Consider the following 18,291-nt stretch of genomic DNA (forward strand, 5'->3'; position numbering starts at 1 on the left):
ACAGAGATCAGTTCCCACCGTTCCTCCAGCAACGGGGCTGAGGGGAAGAGAAGGGAAAGGGGGTCAGAAATTGGGCGAGCTGGTGCCAGAGGGGAGGTTGTAGACTGGTTGAATTGGGAGGAGAGGGGACCTGGCATCCACAAGGGGGAAATTGGACAGAGAACTGGTAGTTGCAGGTAGAAGGGGTGCACTGTGGTAGGTGCACAAGTGGAAGTTACATGAGGGGAGCAGGCAGGGCAGAGGGCAGTGGGTAATGGGTAGGGGAGTTGGGGGTGTTAGAGGTAGGGGCAGAAGGTGGGGGATTATGCAGTAAGGATAGGCAGGGGGAGGGCTGGAGAGGAGGAGGGTCAGTAAGTGGCAGTTAACAGGAAAAGGGGGCAGTTTAGGGGTAGGGAGGCATTGGGGTAGAAAGGGGAGTTGGGGCAGGGAGGAGAAGGCAGTCTCAGTGCAGCTGAGTTCGGCTTTGCAGCACTGAAGTGCTAGCACAGGAGTCTGCCAAGGGATACTCTGGCACCTCAGTCCTGCTGCCTCCAGGGCCATCCATATTCATTAAGGGCCCCATTCATTATGGTCAACCCCTACTTTTCCCCCCAGAATTTGATCATTGGTGTTGAGGCTGATGACATTTTGACATTTGTGGATCAGTCAATGGTGGGGCAATGCCCCGGCAGACTGAGTCACGGATACAGATCAAGTTTCAAATGAGCAAGGTCCCTAAACATGTGAATGAGAAGTTTGACCTTGATGACCAGGGTAATGGGAAGAGTTGCAGCTTAAAAGATGTGGGCAATGTGATCTGAATGACTTTGAGAGAGAGGATTTTTGGACAACACGAGGGGAACATGTGATCAATAATCCCCATGCTATGACCCCTCAGTAGAATGAATTACTTTTAATTTGAATTTAATTACTTTTAATTTGAAAAACAAACCAAAGCAAAGTAAAACAGCAAAGGTAAAACCATGCTAGCACAAGTGATCTCCACGCTACCTCTTTGATGAATTTCAGAACTTTTGCTATTAAGTCTCTAATTCCTGCAATCATCATCTAATTATACATAAAAAGCAGGTTAAAATACATACAGATTAAATTGCAAGCATTGTTTAAATGTATAGTTCTTACAGTAGTTTGTGTTCTTTATTGAAGCTCACTTTGATTGCATGGATTTAAGATACTGTGATTTTAAAAACAGCATACTTTTCAAGTTGCCTGTACAAGTGGTCTCTGTGATGCCAGCTATGTCATAGTTGTGATTATTCACTAGTATTTATAGTTCTAATTAATTATCATAATTAATAATTAATTATCATAATTAATTAACATAATTAATTAACATAATTATCAGACACATAGATTAATATGATTTGTTGGGGAAAGAGTCAGCATGGCTTTTGTAAAGGGAAATCATGCCTCACCAATCTACTAGAATTAATTGAAGGGGTCAACAAATATGTCGTCAAGAGTGATCCAGTGAATATAGCATATTTGCACTTTCCGAAAGCCTTTGACTAGGTTCCTCAACCAAAGGCTCTTAAGCTAAGTAAGCAGTCATGGGATAAGAGTGAAGGTCCTCTCATGCATCAGTAACTGGTAAAAGCTAGGAAACAAAGAGTAGGAATAAACGGTCATTGTGGAGAGTTCTCTGAATACATCTGCTCTATGTGGAGCAGCAGTCCAAAAAGCTAACTATGTTAGAAACCATTAGGAAAGGGATAGATAATAGGACAGAAAATACGATGATGCCACTATATAAATCCATGATATACCCACGCTTTGAATATTGCAGGCAGTTCTGGTTGCCCCATCTCAAAAAAGATACATTAGAATTTGAAAAAGTAGAGAGACGGCCAACAAAAATTATTAGGGGCATGGAATAGCTTCCATATGAGGAGAGATCAAGAAGACAAGGACTGTTCCATTTAGAAAAGAGATGATGAATGCAGGATATGTTATAGGTTTATAAAATCATGAATGGTGTAGAGAAAGCGAAAAAGGAAGTGTTATTTACCTCTTCACATAACACACAGAACCAGGGGTCACCCAATGAAATTTAATAGGCATCATGTTTAAAACAAACGTAAGAGAGTATTTCTTTACCCAACACATAGTGAAGCTGTGGCCCCACTGATTATTTAGCAGACTTCCTGCGTCTGATGTGCTTAAAACAATTTTTGCTATTAGTTTTCGTGTTTTTTGCTAGGTGCTCTTTGAATTCTTTTTTGGCCTGCCTAATTATACTTTATTTGCCAGAGTTTATGCTCGTTTCTATTTTCCTCAGTAGGATTTGACTTCCAATTTTTAAAGGATGCCTCTTTGTCTCTAGCCACCTCTTTTACTTTGCTGTTTAGTCACGGTGGCAATTTTTTGGTCCTCTTACTTTTTTTTTTTTTTTGGTGGCATACATATAGTTTGAGCCTCTTTTATGGTGATTTTTAATAGTTTTCATGAAGTTTACAGGCTTTTCACCCTTGTGACTGTTCCTTTTAATTTCCATTTAACTCACCTCCTCAGTTTTGTGCAGTTAAATGCTACCGTGGTGGAGTTTTGTTTGGTGTTTTCCCCCTTACAAAGATGTGAAATGTAATTACTTTATGGTCGCTATTACTGAGCAGTTCAGCTGTATTCACCTCTTGGACCAGATCCTGTGTGCTAGAGCCCTGCATGGGATTATTTTTAATCCCGCTCCTGCTATAATTGCAGCAGGTCCTGCAGGACCTGTGGGATCCTGGTCCTGCTGCAGGGCTCTACTGTGTGCCACTTAGCATGAAGTAAAAAATCTTGCCTCTCAGTCTCACCAGTGTCCTGTTCTTTGTTGGGTCATGCATGGCTACTCTGTTCCTTTCATGTTTCTGATAATCATAGAATCATAGAATATCAGGGTTGGAAGGGACCTCAGGAGGTCATCTAGTCCGACCCCCTGCTCAAAGCAGGACCAATCCCCAACTTTTGCTGCAGATCCCTAAATGGCCCCCTCAAGGATTGAACTCACAAAGCTGGGTTTAGCAGGCCAATGCTCAAACCACTGAGCTATCCCTCCCCCCGAATGAAGCCCGTTAGTCGCTCGTGCGCAAGCGGAGCCTGACGGCAACTGGCAGAAAAGGGCGTTTCATCAGCCACAAGCTACGGGTCTCTCGCCTCCGGAGCGCTCTGCCGCCGTTGCGGAAGAAGCGGGCGGAGAAACCCTACCAGGGCCCCGAGTCTCAAACGTGGCAGATGTGTTGCCAGCATCATGGGGTTCTGGGGTTCTTCTTGGAGGCAGGAGGTGGTTACTATGCTTATACAAATAGAAGGGGAAATAGTGGCCAGCCTAGTGGATTTGGGATGTGCCTAGCTATGGGTGCAGGAAACTTGGTGGGATTTGAGTGCCTTTGCCTCTGCAGAGAGGACTTCTGCATGATAGCTCCCCTCTGAGTGGGAAATTGGGCTGACTCATTGACCAGACCCATTTTTGTGCAGTGAAACTGGGTTTCTCCTGAGGGCACCTAGGAGAATCAGGCAGGTGCATGGCTTCAAAAAAGGAGATTCTGGAAATGCCATGTGGGTCCTGGGGAGCTGAAAGGGTTGCACAGAGAGAAGGCAACAAACAGCATGTCCTGGACATGGTTCTCTGCCAGGCTGGTACATACTTCCCCAATGTGCACCTGAAAGTCCCCTCACCCTTTTTGCAAGTTTTGAGCCTGCTGGGAAATGCTTGCTGCCTTCTTGAGGCATGTGATGATGTCCCACCTGCTCATAAGGGCGGTGGGAATGGCTCTCTGAGCTCACAAAGGAACCCTGGGAAAAGCCACACCCAGGAAGGTTGGAGGTGAAATTTGTACTTGCTCCATTGGTTATCTGCATTATGGTAGCAACCAAGGGACCCCCATTTAGGGATCAAGGCTCTTCTGTGCTAGGCTAAGTCAATCCCCCAAGAATTGTGGACTCTACATGGCATATGGACTGTGCTTTCAGAACAGCTTGGGAAAGGTGGCTGCTTACTGAGGGTTGTCTGATTTCAGCTTTGTTAAACTCCCATACTTGTGAACATGTTTTCACAAGTTGTCAAGGTTCCTTCCCCACTCTAAACTCTAGGGTACAGATGTGGGGACCTTCATGAAAACCTCCTAAGCTTACTTTTACCAGCTGAGGTTAAAACTTCCCCAAGGTACAAATTAATTTTACCCTTTGCCCTTGGAATTTCCACTGCCACCACCAAACTTTAACTGGGTTTACTGGGAAACGTAGTTTGGACACGTCTTTCCCCCCAAAATCCTCCCAACCTTTGCACCCCACTTCCTGGGGAAGGTTTGGTAAAAATCCTCACCAATTTGCATAGGTGACCACAGACCCAAACCCTTGGATCTTAGAACAATGAAAAAGCATTCAGTTTTCTTGCAAGAAGACTTTTAATAGAAGTAAAGGAATCACCTCTGTAAAATCAGGATGGTAGATACCTTACAGGATAATTAGATTCAAAACATAGAGAATCCCTCTAGGCAAAACCTTAAATTACAAAAAAGACACACAGACAGGGATAGTCATTCTATTCAGCACAGTTTTTTCTCAGCCATTTAAAGAAATCATAATCTGACACATACCTAGCTAGATTACTTACTAAAAGTTCTAAGACTCCATTCCTGTTCTGTCCCCAGCAAAAGCAGCATACAGACAGACACAGACCCTTTGTTTCTCTCCCTCCTCCCAGCTTTTGAAAGTATCTTGTCTCCTCATTGGTCATTTTGGTCAGGTGCCAGCGAGGTTACCTTTAGCTTCTTAACCCTTTACAGGTGAGAGGATTTTTCCTCTGGCCAGGAGGGATTTTAAAGGGGTTTACCCTTCACTTTATATTTATGACACAAGTGCACTGGTAATACTTCAAATGTTGATCCTTCTTCACTTTACCTTCTGTGAAAGGCAGGCTATTTTAGAGGGGATATTAGATTTTTTTCTGTTGTTTGAGCCTCAATGTTGCAAGTCAAGTAAGCTTTGTAATTTTTTTCTTGCCTCAGTAAATTGGAGAGAGAAACTCCAAACACTGCTATCTATGTGTTGTTGGGAAAGCCCAAAGCAGCTGTTGAAGGAATTCCGCATCTTCGGAACTAGGTTTTCATGTAGCAATATTTCACATTAAATGAAATATTAAGTGAAGCAGATGAAAGTTCAGCCGCTAGATACTGTGCATTTTCTAGGAAAGACTGTTGCTTGACTGATGAAAAAGTTCTATACCAGCTTCCCTGTTGGCTCTTGATAAATGTTAACAACAGCCCATTGTTTTGTTTCATTAGTGTTTTAAAACATTATTTCAATTTAAAATGTGTCTTCCCCTTCAACCAGAGGAAGGGGAAAACATGACAGAAGCAGTAAGCTGAAAATGAACTAGTGCATGTCTTCCCATCACTAAAGAGACATTGAGTCTAATGGTTGTAAACACAGGGCTGGGAACTGGGAATTTTAATCTAGGTCCTGATACTGATGTAAGCAGGGTCTGAATGAGTTCTCCCCGACAGGTAGTTGAGGAGGGAAAAGGCTTCAGGACCACACTGTATTTACCTGAACACACCCACGCTGCCTAGGTATCCAGCAGACAGAGCTGTGTTGCCAAAGTGATCAACTTTGGCTGGTGTTGGGTTACAAATCACTTTAATGCTGAATGCAGGGGTAATGAAATGTTATCCTTACTGTCTGAGTAAAGGGCAGCTGAACTGTGCTTAGCTGGTCCTGATGGAGGGAGTTACCCTCGGATGTCACATCCCTGTGAAGGATAAGAGGGGGTGGGGACAGGTGTCCGTGCCGGGAGGTGGGGCTCTACCTAAGAGTCCTAAGCAAGGTTTAACCTGCCCCTCCCCACTGTTCAAAGATAGAGGTAATTAAGGCTCCATTAGGAGTATTTTGTTTTGTTAAGTGATCACTAGACCAGAAATCACTTGTTGTGGGACAGCATTTCTGGACAGCCTGCTTCAGCAATGAAGTTCCCCAACTAAGAGCTGAGTGGCACCTCAGCATCTGTGAAAGCAAACCCCAAAAACAACAATATGTGTTGGTGGTGAGAGTGAAACTAACTGGCCAACTGCTGCTTGCAATGGTACTCTTGGTGGCCATGCTAGCTTTCAGTTTATTCATATAGTGCTGTAATTTCTGTGTGTTCAGCATTCATTGCTTTGGACCTGTGGAAGGTAACAGAGCAAAGGAGCAGGAAACTTTAGAAACCAAAAGTAAACGGAAAAATGTGTGATAGATTGAAATGGCCAGAGGAAGTGAATTCAGGGCTGGTAACTTGCATGCATGTGTCATTTGTAGGTTTGCAGGGGAGCCATTCATGAAATTAGTGCTTATTTCTGGTTCCCTACTTGTTTTCAGTCAGGGAACAGGGTGAAATTGGCTAATTGCTTGGAAAGTAGAGCTCTGAAAATCCATGGATATCCACAGCCCATTTTTGTGGATTGTGGATGGAGACGGACCCAAATTTTAACCTCAAGAGACCGACCTGCAGAGGTTACAGTAGAGAAGCAGAAGGTGACAGAATGCAGCAGAGTGGCTGGCAGGAAGCCAGCGGAGTGGAATGGTGGCCAATGGGCCGGACGGCAGGTGGGGCAGCTGGTGGGCGGCTGGCAGGGCGGCCAGTGGAGCAATGGATGGCTGGCGAGGTGGCAACATCCCAGAGCAAGTGCTTACATGGTGGATTAAGCAAGGTGCTTTCTCTATCTCTCCCTCCCTCCCCACCCTCCCCCCCCACAGTGGGAGGTGAGAGAGGGTGGGGACAGGTACTGGTGGTGTGGGCTTTACCTAAGGGCCCCAGACACCATTTGACCCTTCCTCTCTCCACTGTGTAATAGAGCTAATTTAGATTCAACTGAGAGTCTTATTACATACCATGGAGCTGCAATCACTAATACCCAGGTCTAAGGGCATTCTACACTACGAAATTAGGTTGATTTTATAGAAGTCTATCTTTAGCAACTGATTTTATACAGTCAATCATGCATGTCCCCACTAAGCGCATTAGGTTGGTGGAGTGCATCCTCAAAACCGTGGCTAGCATCGACTCACAGAGTGGTGCACTGTTGGTAGCTATCCCATAGTCCCTGCTGTCCATTGGAATTCTGGGTTAAGCTCCCAATGCGTGATGGGGCAAAAACATTGTCACGGGTGGTTTTGGGTACATATCATTAGTCTCCCCTGCTCCCTCCCTCCTTGGAAGCAAGAGCAAACAATCATTTCATGCCTTTTTTCCTGGGTTATCCATGCAGACGTCATAGCACAGCAAGCATGGGGCCCGCTCAGCTGTACACTGCTTTTGTGAGCATTGCAAACACTTCACACATTATCCTGTAGTATGCGCAGAGCCTAGCTAGGAGCCGCCAGCATGAGGAAGATTGTGAGGAGGACTTGGACAGACATTCCTGAAAGCATGGGATGTAGCAATTGGGATATCATTGAGGCATGTTGATACAGTGGAACACCAATTCTGGGCCCAGCAAACAAGCACAGACTGGTGGGACCGCATAGTGTTGCAGGTAAGGGATGATTCTCAGTTGCTGCAAAACTTTAGCATGTGTAAGGCCACTTTCATGGAACTTTGTGAGTTGCTTTCCCCTGCCCTGAAGCACAGGAATAACAAGTTGAGACCTGCCTTGACAGTTGAGAAGCGAGTGGCGATAGCCCTGTGGAAGCTTGCGATGCCTGACTGCTACTGGTCAGTCGGGAATCAATTTGGAGTGGGCAAATCTACCACGGGGGCTGCTGTGATCCAGTAGCAAGGGCAATCAATACCCTTCAGCTAAGAAGGGTAGTGGTTCTGGGAAATGTGCAGGGCATAGTGGATGGCTTTGCTGCAATGGGGTTCCCTAACTACGGTGGGGCGATAGACGGAATCTATCTATCTCTATCTTGGCACCAGACTACCTTGCGAAAGGGTACATAAACCGCAAAGGGTACTTGTCAGTGGTGTTGCAAGCACTGGTGGATCACAAGGGCCGTTTCACCGACATCGACGTGGGATGGTCGGGAAACGTGCATGATGCTCGCATCTTTCGGAACTCCGGGCTGTTCAGAAAGCATCAGAGAGTCTTTGAAAAACAGTTTCATGACTGACCAGGCTACAGTGTGACAGTTGTGTGTGTTTGTCCTTGATGCAAAGCTGCCCCCTTTGGTGAATGTACTTCCTTGTAAGTCAGTCTCCCTCCCACCTTTGACCACAGCTGGCACAGGAAACAAAATCCCTATTGTTCTGAAGCCATTCACTGTTTATTTATAAAAAAAACCTTGAGATCACTGGCAACACTGACTAGTAAAAGGAGAAGGCCTGGGTGTAAAAAATGTTTGATAACAGAGTGGGGTGGGGGAGGAGGGAAGGACAAGGCCACTTTGCTTATTGTAGCCACACTACAAATCAAAGCTGTTTGAATGACAGCCTTTTGTTGCTTGGGCCATCCCCTGGAGTTGAGTGGCAGGGTGCCCGGAGCCTCCCCACCCTGCATTCTTGGACATCTGGGTGAGGAGGATATGGAACCTGGCGAGGAGGGCAGGCGGTTCAACAGTGGCTGCAGCAGGAGTCTGTAGTCTAGTTGCCTTTCCTGCAGCTCCACCAGACGCATCATCATGTCCATTTGCTCCCCCATTAGCCTCAGCATCTCCTCCTGCATGTTATGATCACAGTCACTGTATGCTTTCCTGGCCTCTGCCACCAAATGCCTCCATGCATTCAGCTGTGCCCCATCAGTGCAGAAGGACTGCATGAGCTCTGAAAACATATCAGCGGGAGTGTGTTTTTTTCGCCTTCTAATCTGTGGTAACCTCAGGGACGGAGTTGATGTGGGGAGCATAGAAACATTTGCAGCTGCAGGGGAAAAAAAGGAAGAGTTCACTTTACAGAAGATACATTTCTGAGAACAAAAGGGAGACTTTTCACAGTGAATCAAACAATTCACAGCAGACAGCACGTGTTTTAGGTACAAGGTCGCATTTTGTCTTTTATATTGAGCGCCTGCCAGTATGGTGACACATCACACATAGCTGGGCAACAGAATTTGGTTTGTAGGCAGCCATGGTAAGCAAAAGGGTATGCAGGATTGGCTTCTTCCGTGTTCATAACATGTGGGAATGGTTTCAAACTGCAGCGCCCTCCTTTCCCATACCAACCAATGCTGATTGTGTTTGCCATTTAAAAGGAAGGGCTGCGTTTAAAAAGAGGGGCTGCGGTTGCCATTTAAAAGGGTGGCTGCGGCTTTGGGGTGATGTGCCGCACACCCCTGCCCCCAGCGTGGCTATTCTCCAGGATGATCCCTTATAGCCAAGTGCAAACAGCCCAGCATTTCTGGGGTCTAATGTGTCAGGGATCACCAACCAGAGGGGATTACAGTTCCTTTACAAAACTTCCCCTATTTCAGCCAGGTGACCATAAATGATATCACTCTCCTGAAGCTGACACAGAAAGATAAAGACCAAATGTTGCATGAATGTGACCAAAACCCAGGACCATTCGCTGCCGTGCTTTGTGCTGCAATGATTCCAGACCACTTGCTACTGGCTTGGTGTGGTAAAGTGTCCTACAGTGGAGGACGAAATAAGACAGCCCTCCCCAGAAACCTTCTGCAAAGGCTTTCAAAGTACCTCCAGGAGAGCTTCATGGAGATGTCCCTGGAGGAGTCCTGCTCCATCCCCAGATGCATAAACAGACTTTTCCATTAAAGCTGTACTGACTGCAAATGCAGCCCAATCGTTCAGGGCAAATCAAACATTAAACACAATTGCTTTTAACCCCTGAAGTGCTGTTACCAATGTGCACTCACCAGAGGTGCCTTCTTCGCCATCAGGGTCCAGGAACAATAGGACCTGGCAAAGTATTGGCTCCAAGGTGAGGAAAAGGTCCTGGCTGCTGGGGCGAACAGCTTCTCCACTTGTCTGCTGTGCATTCTTCTCCTCCTCCTCTTCCTCAGCCACAAAATCTTTGTCCGTGTTGCGTGCGGCTGCCACCTTGTAGGTGAGGCTCCCCCACTAACGGCTGAAATCACTGAGAGCTGTGTTAAGTGGAGGGTCCTGAAGACATCTTGGCAAGTGGCCAGCAGGGTGGCTGGGGGAGAGTGCCAGAGCAGAGCGCCACAGAGAGGGGTGGCAAGTGAGTGCCTGAGCAACGGAGCGAGTAAGGTGCCACCTTGCCCTATCCAGGGTGGGAGGTGAATTCTGCAGATACACCTCTGAACGCTGGTCTGCACTGTCCAAGGACAGCAACTGTGAGTAGGGTGCAGAGGAGGGATGGGCACATTAAAGGGACTTGTGGGTTGCTGGACTTAAGAACCTAATCGGAAGAGGCCACTACCCAACTTACTTGGTGGTGGGTCTTTTGCTCATGGTTTATTTTTATAAACCCTGTTTGTGGTGTTGTACCCAAATTAATCCTGTGTTATTTCCCTCCTTTTATTAATTTTTTTTTGCTATGCTCAGACTCTGTGCTTGCGAGAGGGGAAGTATTGCCTCTTAGAGGTGCCCAGGGGGTGGTGTGTAATTGTCCCAGATCACTGAATGGTGGCTCGAGTTGGTTTTGTCATATTGTTGAAAAGGAACCCCTAGATACTGAACGTGGCCCTTGTTATTGCCAACTCTGACTGGCAGAAGGGTTACAACTGCAATGTGTATATCCTCCCCCAGAATTACAGGAATTACTTTTGTGGCATCAAATGAATTTTCAGAGAACTGACAACTAAGCCATTTATTAGTATGAGTTGAAAGACCCCTTTTTAATTAAGAAATTTAGCACCCTGTGCCAGATCTCTCTTTTGTCCCTGATAATCTCCGCACAGGCATTATCTGCGCAGAAATTGGGAGAGAAGTAAATTCTGTGTAGCTCTTGTGCAAAGGGCTGTTTTTGAAAACAGATATTCAGGATTAACCATACATTTTTTCTATTTTTCTTCACAGCTGAAAGTTTCTCCTTCAGCCATCTCCTTTTGTTAGTGTCTGTGATCCCAAATTATTGATTTTTAAGTCAATTATTGATTGACACTAGATTTTTAAAAATATTCCCCCCCTCGTGTTACAGGGCAGAGTTAAGACTGTTTGGGTGCCTTTACTGTGTAGGCCCATTCCTTAATAGGGTTGGATTTATTTTCAAATTTTCTCCAAATTTTCTCCAAATTACAACATTTATTTTTGGGCTAATTATAACATCCCTTTACAGGCTTTTACTTTAAATTAGCAGAGTATGTACTTAACCTGAACTCCATTTAATGCATTTGTTTGTCTGGGAATTCCCTTAAAAAAAGTCTTACATAAATGGTAAAAAAAGGAACAGAAAGAGAATGGTTCCATTTATTATCTTTAAGGCTGTGAGTGTGTCATGGAAGTCACGGATTCCGTGACCTGCCTGACTTTTGCAGTGGCCAGTGCGACTGGCTCAGGGGCAGCCCCTACGCCAGTCACACCAGCCGCTGCTAGGGTAGTCTCGGGCCAACCCCTCTCACCCCACCAGCAGCAGAGTTTGGGTGTGGGAGGGGGCGGGCACAAGATGGAGGTGGGCTTTGAGCAGTGCTTATCTAGGGGGCTCCCCAAAAGCAGCAACATACCCCCTTGCTCAGCTCCTAGGCAGAGGCGTGGCCAGGCAGCTCTGTGTGCTGCCTCTGCCTGCAGGCACTGCCCCCGCAGATCCCATTGACCGGAGTTCTCAGCCAATGGGAGCTGCGAAGCCACCACTCTGCGCGGAGCAGCACTCAGAGCTGCCTGGCCTTGCTTCCCACTAGGAGCTGAGTGAAGGGGATGTCGCTGATTTCAGGGAGACCCCCAGGGAAGCATTGACCAGAGCCCACCTCACCCTGTCCTATGCTCCAACCCCCTGCCCCCTCCCACACCCAAACTTTGCTGCAGCTGGAGAGGGGGACATGCAGAGCCAGGGAGGGAGACTGCCAGCCCTGTCAACCTCCCCCCACCAGCAGGGTACCTGGGCCATGCGCTGCCACCTGCACCCCCTCCAGCACCTGTGCTGCCCTTCCCCAGTGCCCACAGCGCCCCTGTACAGTCCTCCCCCCTGCAAGATTTAGTCAGGGGTATATAGTAAAAGTCACGGACAGGTCATGGGCTGTGAATTTTTGTTTACTGCCTGTGACCTGTCCATGACTTTTATTAAAAATACCCATGACTAAAACGTAGCCTTAATTATCATCAAATAGTTCCGAGTGATTTGAACATATGCAGTATCAATCTTTTCTAAAATTTGAACTTACCAGGGCTTCACTGGAACACTGTGGCTGCTTCATGCTGCTGTGGACCAGTTCAAAGCACCCAGGGCATTCTGGCATTAGCTGACAGCAGCTTTGTATCATCTCAGCAGCACAAAGCAGCCAGAGTGTACACCCCAGTATTCCCCTCCCATCTGTGCTTCACATGCTCCCCCTACCCACACCTAGTGTTCCATCCTTCCCTATCCCTTTTGCGCAGATTTTCCTTCTTCCTTACCTCCCAACGTTCCTCTGTGTACACGCAGCCTCATTTCCCTCTCCCTCCTTTTGCCCTGTTGAATAGATCTGGTAAAAGAGGCAATTTTTGAAAATAACTATTCAGGATTAAGGCTAAGTTTTGTTTTGTTTTTTTTAACCATAATTCCGCATAACTGAGATTTTTTTTCTTCAGCAGTGATTGGTGTATCAAATCTTCTTACCTGGAAAGACTGTCAAGCAGTGCTTAATTTGTGCCAGGGCTAAGCCCGGCAGTTCATGGCCCTGTCACCTCTGGGCTTCCCATGTCAGTTTTGAAAATAAAAAAAATTGCTTGAGCCCCAGCTCGTAACTGCTTGAGCCCTGGCATCTCTTTCATTACAAGTTAAGCACAGCTCTCAAGAAGTTTCCCTCTTCTCAAATGGCCACCATTTCCCATTGCTCCCAATGGGACTGTGGCCACAGGCTGTCCTTAGCAGAGATGGCTACTGTCTTCTATTTGTCCCAGTAGGAATGAAGGCAAATTGTCCGTAGGAAATATGGTGTCCCTATGCTATCAGGAGGTAGAGAGGAGCCGATGAATGAAGATGATGGTAATCTTTGGTAAGGGGAGATGTGGCCTCAGTCCCATGAGAAGATACGTTACTAATAAATTCATGATTGTTGCACAGTATCGCTAGAGGGCAGAGTTAAGGTTGTTTAGGTACCTTTACTGTACATTTCCATACCTTAACATGTTTGGATATTTTGAGGTTATCCTTAACTCTGAATTTCTTCAGGTTGTAATGCATGCTCTGGGGATCATTAGAACAGCTCTGCAATGTTTTAACCTAAATTACTCATGTACACTCAATCTTATTATTAATTTATTTATTAATTATAGGCATTACAGTAGTACCTAAAGGCCTGGGCCTCATTGAGCTAGACACTTGAAGGGCAGTGACAGATTTTGCCATATGTGTAGTTTACAATATAAGTCTAAGATTATAGATAACACTTGAATAAAACAGATGGGGGGAGCATTAGGAAATGGAGATAATTAATGTCAGCATGAGAAGCAGCACTCCATAGCACATCACTCCCTAATCATTGTTGAGTTTTTTGTAGTCATCACAGCAGAGAAGAGTTTCAAGGAGGACAGTAAGGTAGCATTGTCGGTTTTTGCAGGGAGTTCCTCCTATCCATGAGAGAAAGTGCAAAGGTAGGTGCTAAACCTGAATTCTGTCTTAATGTGGGTTTTTTTTGTCTGAGGACATTGCCCTGTACAGTGAGTAAAATATGCTTAACAAATAAGTGTTTGAAGAGCTTACAGTGTAAAGCACAAGAGGGCACCTTAATTTGTGTGTTGTGTTTGGGGATATTTTCTGTTTCCAGAATGAACAGGACATTTTGACACTTTAAAAAAGAGAGAATTTAGTAGATGAGGCTTGATGGAACTCTTTAGATGTTCGTTTCAACTGAGTTAATTTGTCAGCCTGGTAAAGTTAAGGGGTACAGAATAACTAATACAGAAATGACTGCCTTGAATTAATTTGGTAATGACTACTGTGCAAGTTGCATGCAGTTTTATTATGTTTAAGCATTAGATGTCAGACCATTATTGCACATGGAGACTTCACAGAATTTGTATGGCAAGACAAGAAGGAAACAAAGTGCAGTCACCATATTTAATGAGCATGCACAATAACAATTTGCAAAAAGCCTTTTTATAGAAATTACCTTCTTGCAGTTACACATATGAAGAAAAAAAGGATCTTGAATTACAGTGTATAAAATAAAGCACTTTGCTTCAAGGAAGGATTTTTAAAAAAATCCCTAAGTGTCTAAGAACCGACCACTCGCCACTTAAATATTGACAGATACTAGTTACATGTCTTCCATTTTTCTATGATGAAAGGTCTGAGATAACCAGTTTGTCCAACTTGTCTCCAGTTTCAGGGGGAGTTAAAAGTTCGTCTGTTTCATAGTCCTCTTCAAATGATCTGCAATGAGAGAACAATGATACTGTCAAAAAATGTTTCTACATGTTTACTTTGGTTGTAAAAATCTAATGTTTTCAGATACAAAAGTATCTGAACTTTTATGCTGCATTTTAATTGCTATCTGCAGTTCTATTACTTAAACTTTTACAGTTGATACTGTTGATTTTTGCAATCCCACCCACCAAGAGATCAAAATTTTAAAATAAAGATGCAATAGCACAGAGGGATGTTTGGGGAAGATTTAAATATGAACCCATTTTTCTTGTTAAAATCAAGTGATGTCCTTTAAATTGCAGCACAGGAAAATTGTGACTATGGTTCTCCTCTGTGTGTCTCTACACAGAGCACTGCTGTCAGTTATGTGCCTGTGGTCAGAGAATCTTATTTTTTAGTGGTAATAGTTGGGGACATGTGCCTGACATTCCACTCCTTTTCACCCTGGAGCCAAGTTTAGGAATAATCTCACCCTCTCTAGCAGTCCCCAGCTCCTCTCTCTGCTGAAGCAGTGAGGAACCCCTCCTCTGTGTGAAGATTTCTATTTGTGAAATAGTTTAGTTTTAGGATTTTTATTCAATTAAAAACACTTCTGTTCTAATGTAGTTACTTTTTCAGTGCTCCCATTCTGGTTTCAACAGGTGTGTTCCTCTTGGCGCTGATGGTGATAGGGTTCACCTGCCTTCAGGATATAGGGAAATTTATCTGGCCATGTAAGACTATCTGGCCAGGCTGTGGACCCTTCTTATGGAGGAGGTCTTGGCTTTGACTCGCTCAGAAACTCCCCCGAGCCTCAGGAGAGTCTTGGCTTAAGTGATGCTTTGAGGCCCACTAAAATGCTGAGATCTGAGACAATTCTCTCAACCAATCACACCATTATGTCCCATTCTCAAACAGTTGGAAGCCTCAGCATCCAGCTCCTAGTATTAGAGCTCAGTGGCTCTGAAAAGTCCCTTAGTTCTAAAAGGAGGCACTATGGTAGACCTGCTTTATGGTCCAGCTGGTCGATATCACGGTTAGCAGGGGGAGCGCCATCAGACCTTCCTAGTCCTACCCATAAGGAGACTTCTTTGGGTCCTTGGAGGTTCTGCCTGAAGTTTCTGCATCCTCTTTAAAACAGCCCAGGGTGCCATGCAGTGTAAATTCTCCCCATGATCGTGGATCTCTTCAGTGACAGAAGCAATCCCTGACACCGAGGAAATTTTAGAACAGAGATCTTTTGGCAGCAACCACATGGCTGCCTGCGTGTTGTTCCACACTGTGTATAGCAGCACCAGATAGTGCCTTCGTGTCAAGCTTGATGGCATGGAACTAAGAGGATGGCATTCAGCACTTCCTATGCTGATCACTCCATTAGTAACTCAGCCAGCACAGGAACCCCATGGGAGTCACATGCGCCTGTCAGCCTCTCACAGCTACCAACCCTGCCCCGTGTGCCTTCACTGGGGTTACTGGTCCTATCTCACACTTGGCTGAATTGTCTGCAAAGGATAGGAAAAAGAGTAAGATCTCCAAGGGCAACATCCAAATCTTCTAAAACACAACAAGGGAAAGCGCCTGCTAAGTACTTTGGCCTTCCTTTCTGGATTCCCCAGTTTCCCCTGCACTTGCTGGGAGAGGGATGAAGGGGATGGAAAACTTCAGTCTCTGCTCTTCTCCGAGCTGACAAAAGCCTAGCCTCTTTTCCTTCCCTTGCATGTTTTGGGAGATAATCATCAGGAGGGCGACATGCTAGGCTGCCCTCCCAAAAATGTCTCATAAGCTCTGCTGTCTGAGAAATTCAAAAGATCAGAGCTGTCCTTCCAGTATGTGAGGGCTCACTGGAGCCTGCCTTGGTTGTGTCTTTCCCCCAGGAGCCAGATGCTTTGTATCAGGGACCTAGGGAGGGACTCAATCTCTTCTGCCAGCTCCCCTTCTGAGTTCCAAGGTAGGTAGCGTCCACTTCCTCTTCATCTGCCTGGCAGAATCAAGAAACCTTGATGCCATAGGGCTGTCTGCTCTGGATGAAAGTCCTATCATTCACAGTTCATTTCAGAAGCTAAAATGTTTAAGGAAGGGCTAGCAACACTCACTCAAGGCATTCTTTGAAATCTGGCATGCTGAGGTGAGGGCTCTCGCCTCTGCTGCTTCCCTGGGTGGACTGGGCTGGCTATGCCATTCTGGAATTTATGCTGAAGCCCAGGCCAAGGCTCTGGCTGGCCCCTGTAAGGGGTCTGACCTTTTTAATTCACAAGCAGATGAGGTATTCGAGGAGCTGATTGTGGCACACACAACAGCTTAGGCTGCTTGCTCTAGGCCCATCATCTACTTAGAAACAGCCCCACTTCATGTTGGCCCTCAGCCATCTTCTGAGTGAGATGTGGATTGAGACAGGAAGTCGAGGTCATCCGGGAAATAACGTAGATCTCAGCAGAGTTCTTCCTCCAGTTTAGCTGCTTTGATCTCTGGAGGAAAGCCTCAAAGAGCAACACTGGAAGCTACGCCGTCTCAAACCATGTGTGCCGCTGTTTCCAAGCATGGCAGGCTCTCTTCTTGGTCCAGTGGGTTATAGTGATTTCCAAACTGTTCTATGCTCTGCAGTTCGGGGCCAAGACAAAATCCAATCTCCCTTCTACCTCCCCTTTTTCAGGGATCTTTCTTAGGGAGATTGGTGAAAGGGGAGGTTTTGACTTTACCAGAACTACCTGTGCAGCTGTCTAAACCCCAAGAAAAATGCTGGCCCACACCCCGCTCTGGATCTCTACAAATGAAACATAATCACAAAAGTGTAAAATTGTGCATGGAGTCCCTAAGGGATGTATTTTTCACTCTAAACCATTGGGCCTGGTTCACAGCACTTACCCTGTGAGATACACACTGCCACATCTTGACCAGGCAGAAGCACAGGAAGTACCTCAAGTTCATACTGGACAGCAACCATCCCCGTATAAGATGCTGTCCCCAGGGGTTCAAGTTATTATTATTATTTAGCATTTAGGAGCCCCAGTCATGGACCAGGAGCCCCAGTGTGCGAGGCTCTGTAAAAACACAGAGCACAAAGACAGTCCCTGCCCCAAAGAGCTTACAAGCTAACAACGTGGCAGTGGTTAAGCTCACTTGCTTTATCCCTGCCTACACATCTCACTGCGCCTCATCTTCAGAGGAGGCAATGCACACCCTCAAGCAGACATCTGACCTCTTCCAAACTCTGGTTGAGGATCAGCAAAGAGAAATCTACTCTCTAGTCTATGTATGTCTTAACCCTGATAGAATGGCTGGCACCTTTTGGGAGCTGGTTTCTGTCTCTCAAAAGACAGGAGGATAGTCCTTAGTCCAGGGATGGGCAAACTACGGCTTGCAGGCCACATCTGGCCCACACAGCCGTTTTAATCCGGCCCTCAAACTCCAGCTGGGGAGCGGGGTCTGGGGCTTGCCCTGCTCTGGCGCTCCAGCCAGGGAGCTGGGTTGGGGGCTGCTCTGTGCGGCTTCCAGAAGCAGCAGCATGGTCCCCCCCTCTGGCTCCACTCTGCATGCTGCCCCCGCCCCACGTACTGCCCTTGCAGCTCCCATTGGCCAGGACCGTGGCCAATGGGAGCTGAAGGGGCAGCACCTGTGGCCAGGGCAGTGTGCAGAGATGCCTGGCCGCACCTCTGCGTAGGAGCTGGAGCAGGGACATGCTGCTGCTTCCAGGAGCTGCTTGAGGTAAGCACTGCCCAGAGCCTGCACCCCAAACCTCTCATCCCCAGCCCCCTCCTGCACCCTGAACTCCTCATTTGTGGCCCCACCTGGAGCCTGCACCCCGTGCCAGAGCCCTCTCCTGCACCCCAACCCCAATTTCGTGAGCATTCATGGTCTGCCATACAATTTCTATACCCAGATGTGGCCCTCAGGCCAAAAAGTTTGCCCACCCCGCCTTAGTCAGTGTTTCTTGCTAT

The 18,291-nt window shown here is 46.2% G+C and overlaps 1 protein-coding gene across 3 annotated transcripts in view; it reads right to left on the reverse strand.

Annotated features, from left to right (window-relative positions):
• Positions 1 to 14,091: 14,091 nt before the first annotated feature.
• The window catches only part of PPP2R3A (protein phosphatase 2 regulatory subunit B''alpha), a 140,800-nt gene continuing 136,600 nt past the window's right edge, over positions 14,092 to 18,291 (reverse strand). For all 3 annotated transcript variants that reach the window (XM_077825646.1, XM_077825644.1, XM_077825647.1), the window contains one exon: positions 14,092 to 14,383. In XM_077825646.1, the coding sequence (XP_077681772.1) occupies positions 14,287 to 14,383 (97 nt within the window). In that variant the 3' untranslated portion in view covers positions 14,092 to 14,286. The remainder of the gene's footprint in view (positions 14,384 to 18,291) is intronic.

The sequence above is a fragment of the Eretmochelys imbricata genome, chromosome 9, assembly GCF_965152235.1.
Source record: "Eretmochelys imbricata isolate rEreImb1 chromosome 9, rEreImb1.hap1, whole genome shotgun sequence".
In the NCBI taxonomy this organism is placed as follows: Eukaryota; Metazoa; Chordata; order Testudines; family Cheloniidae; genus Eretmochelys; species Eretmochelys imbricata.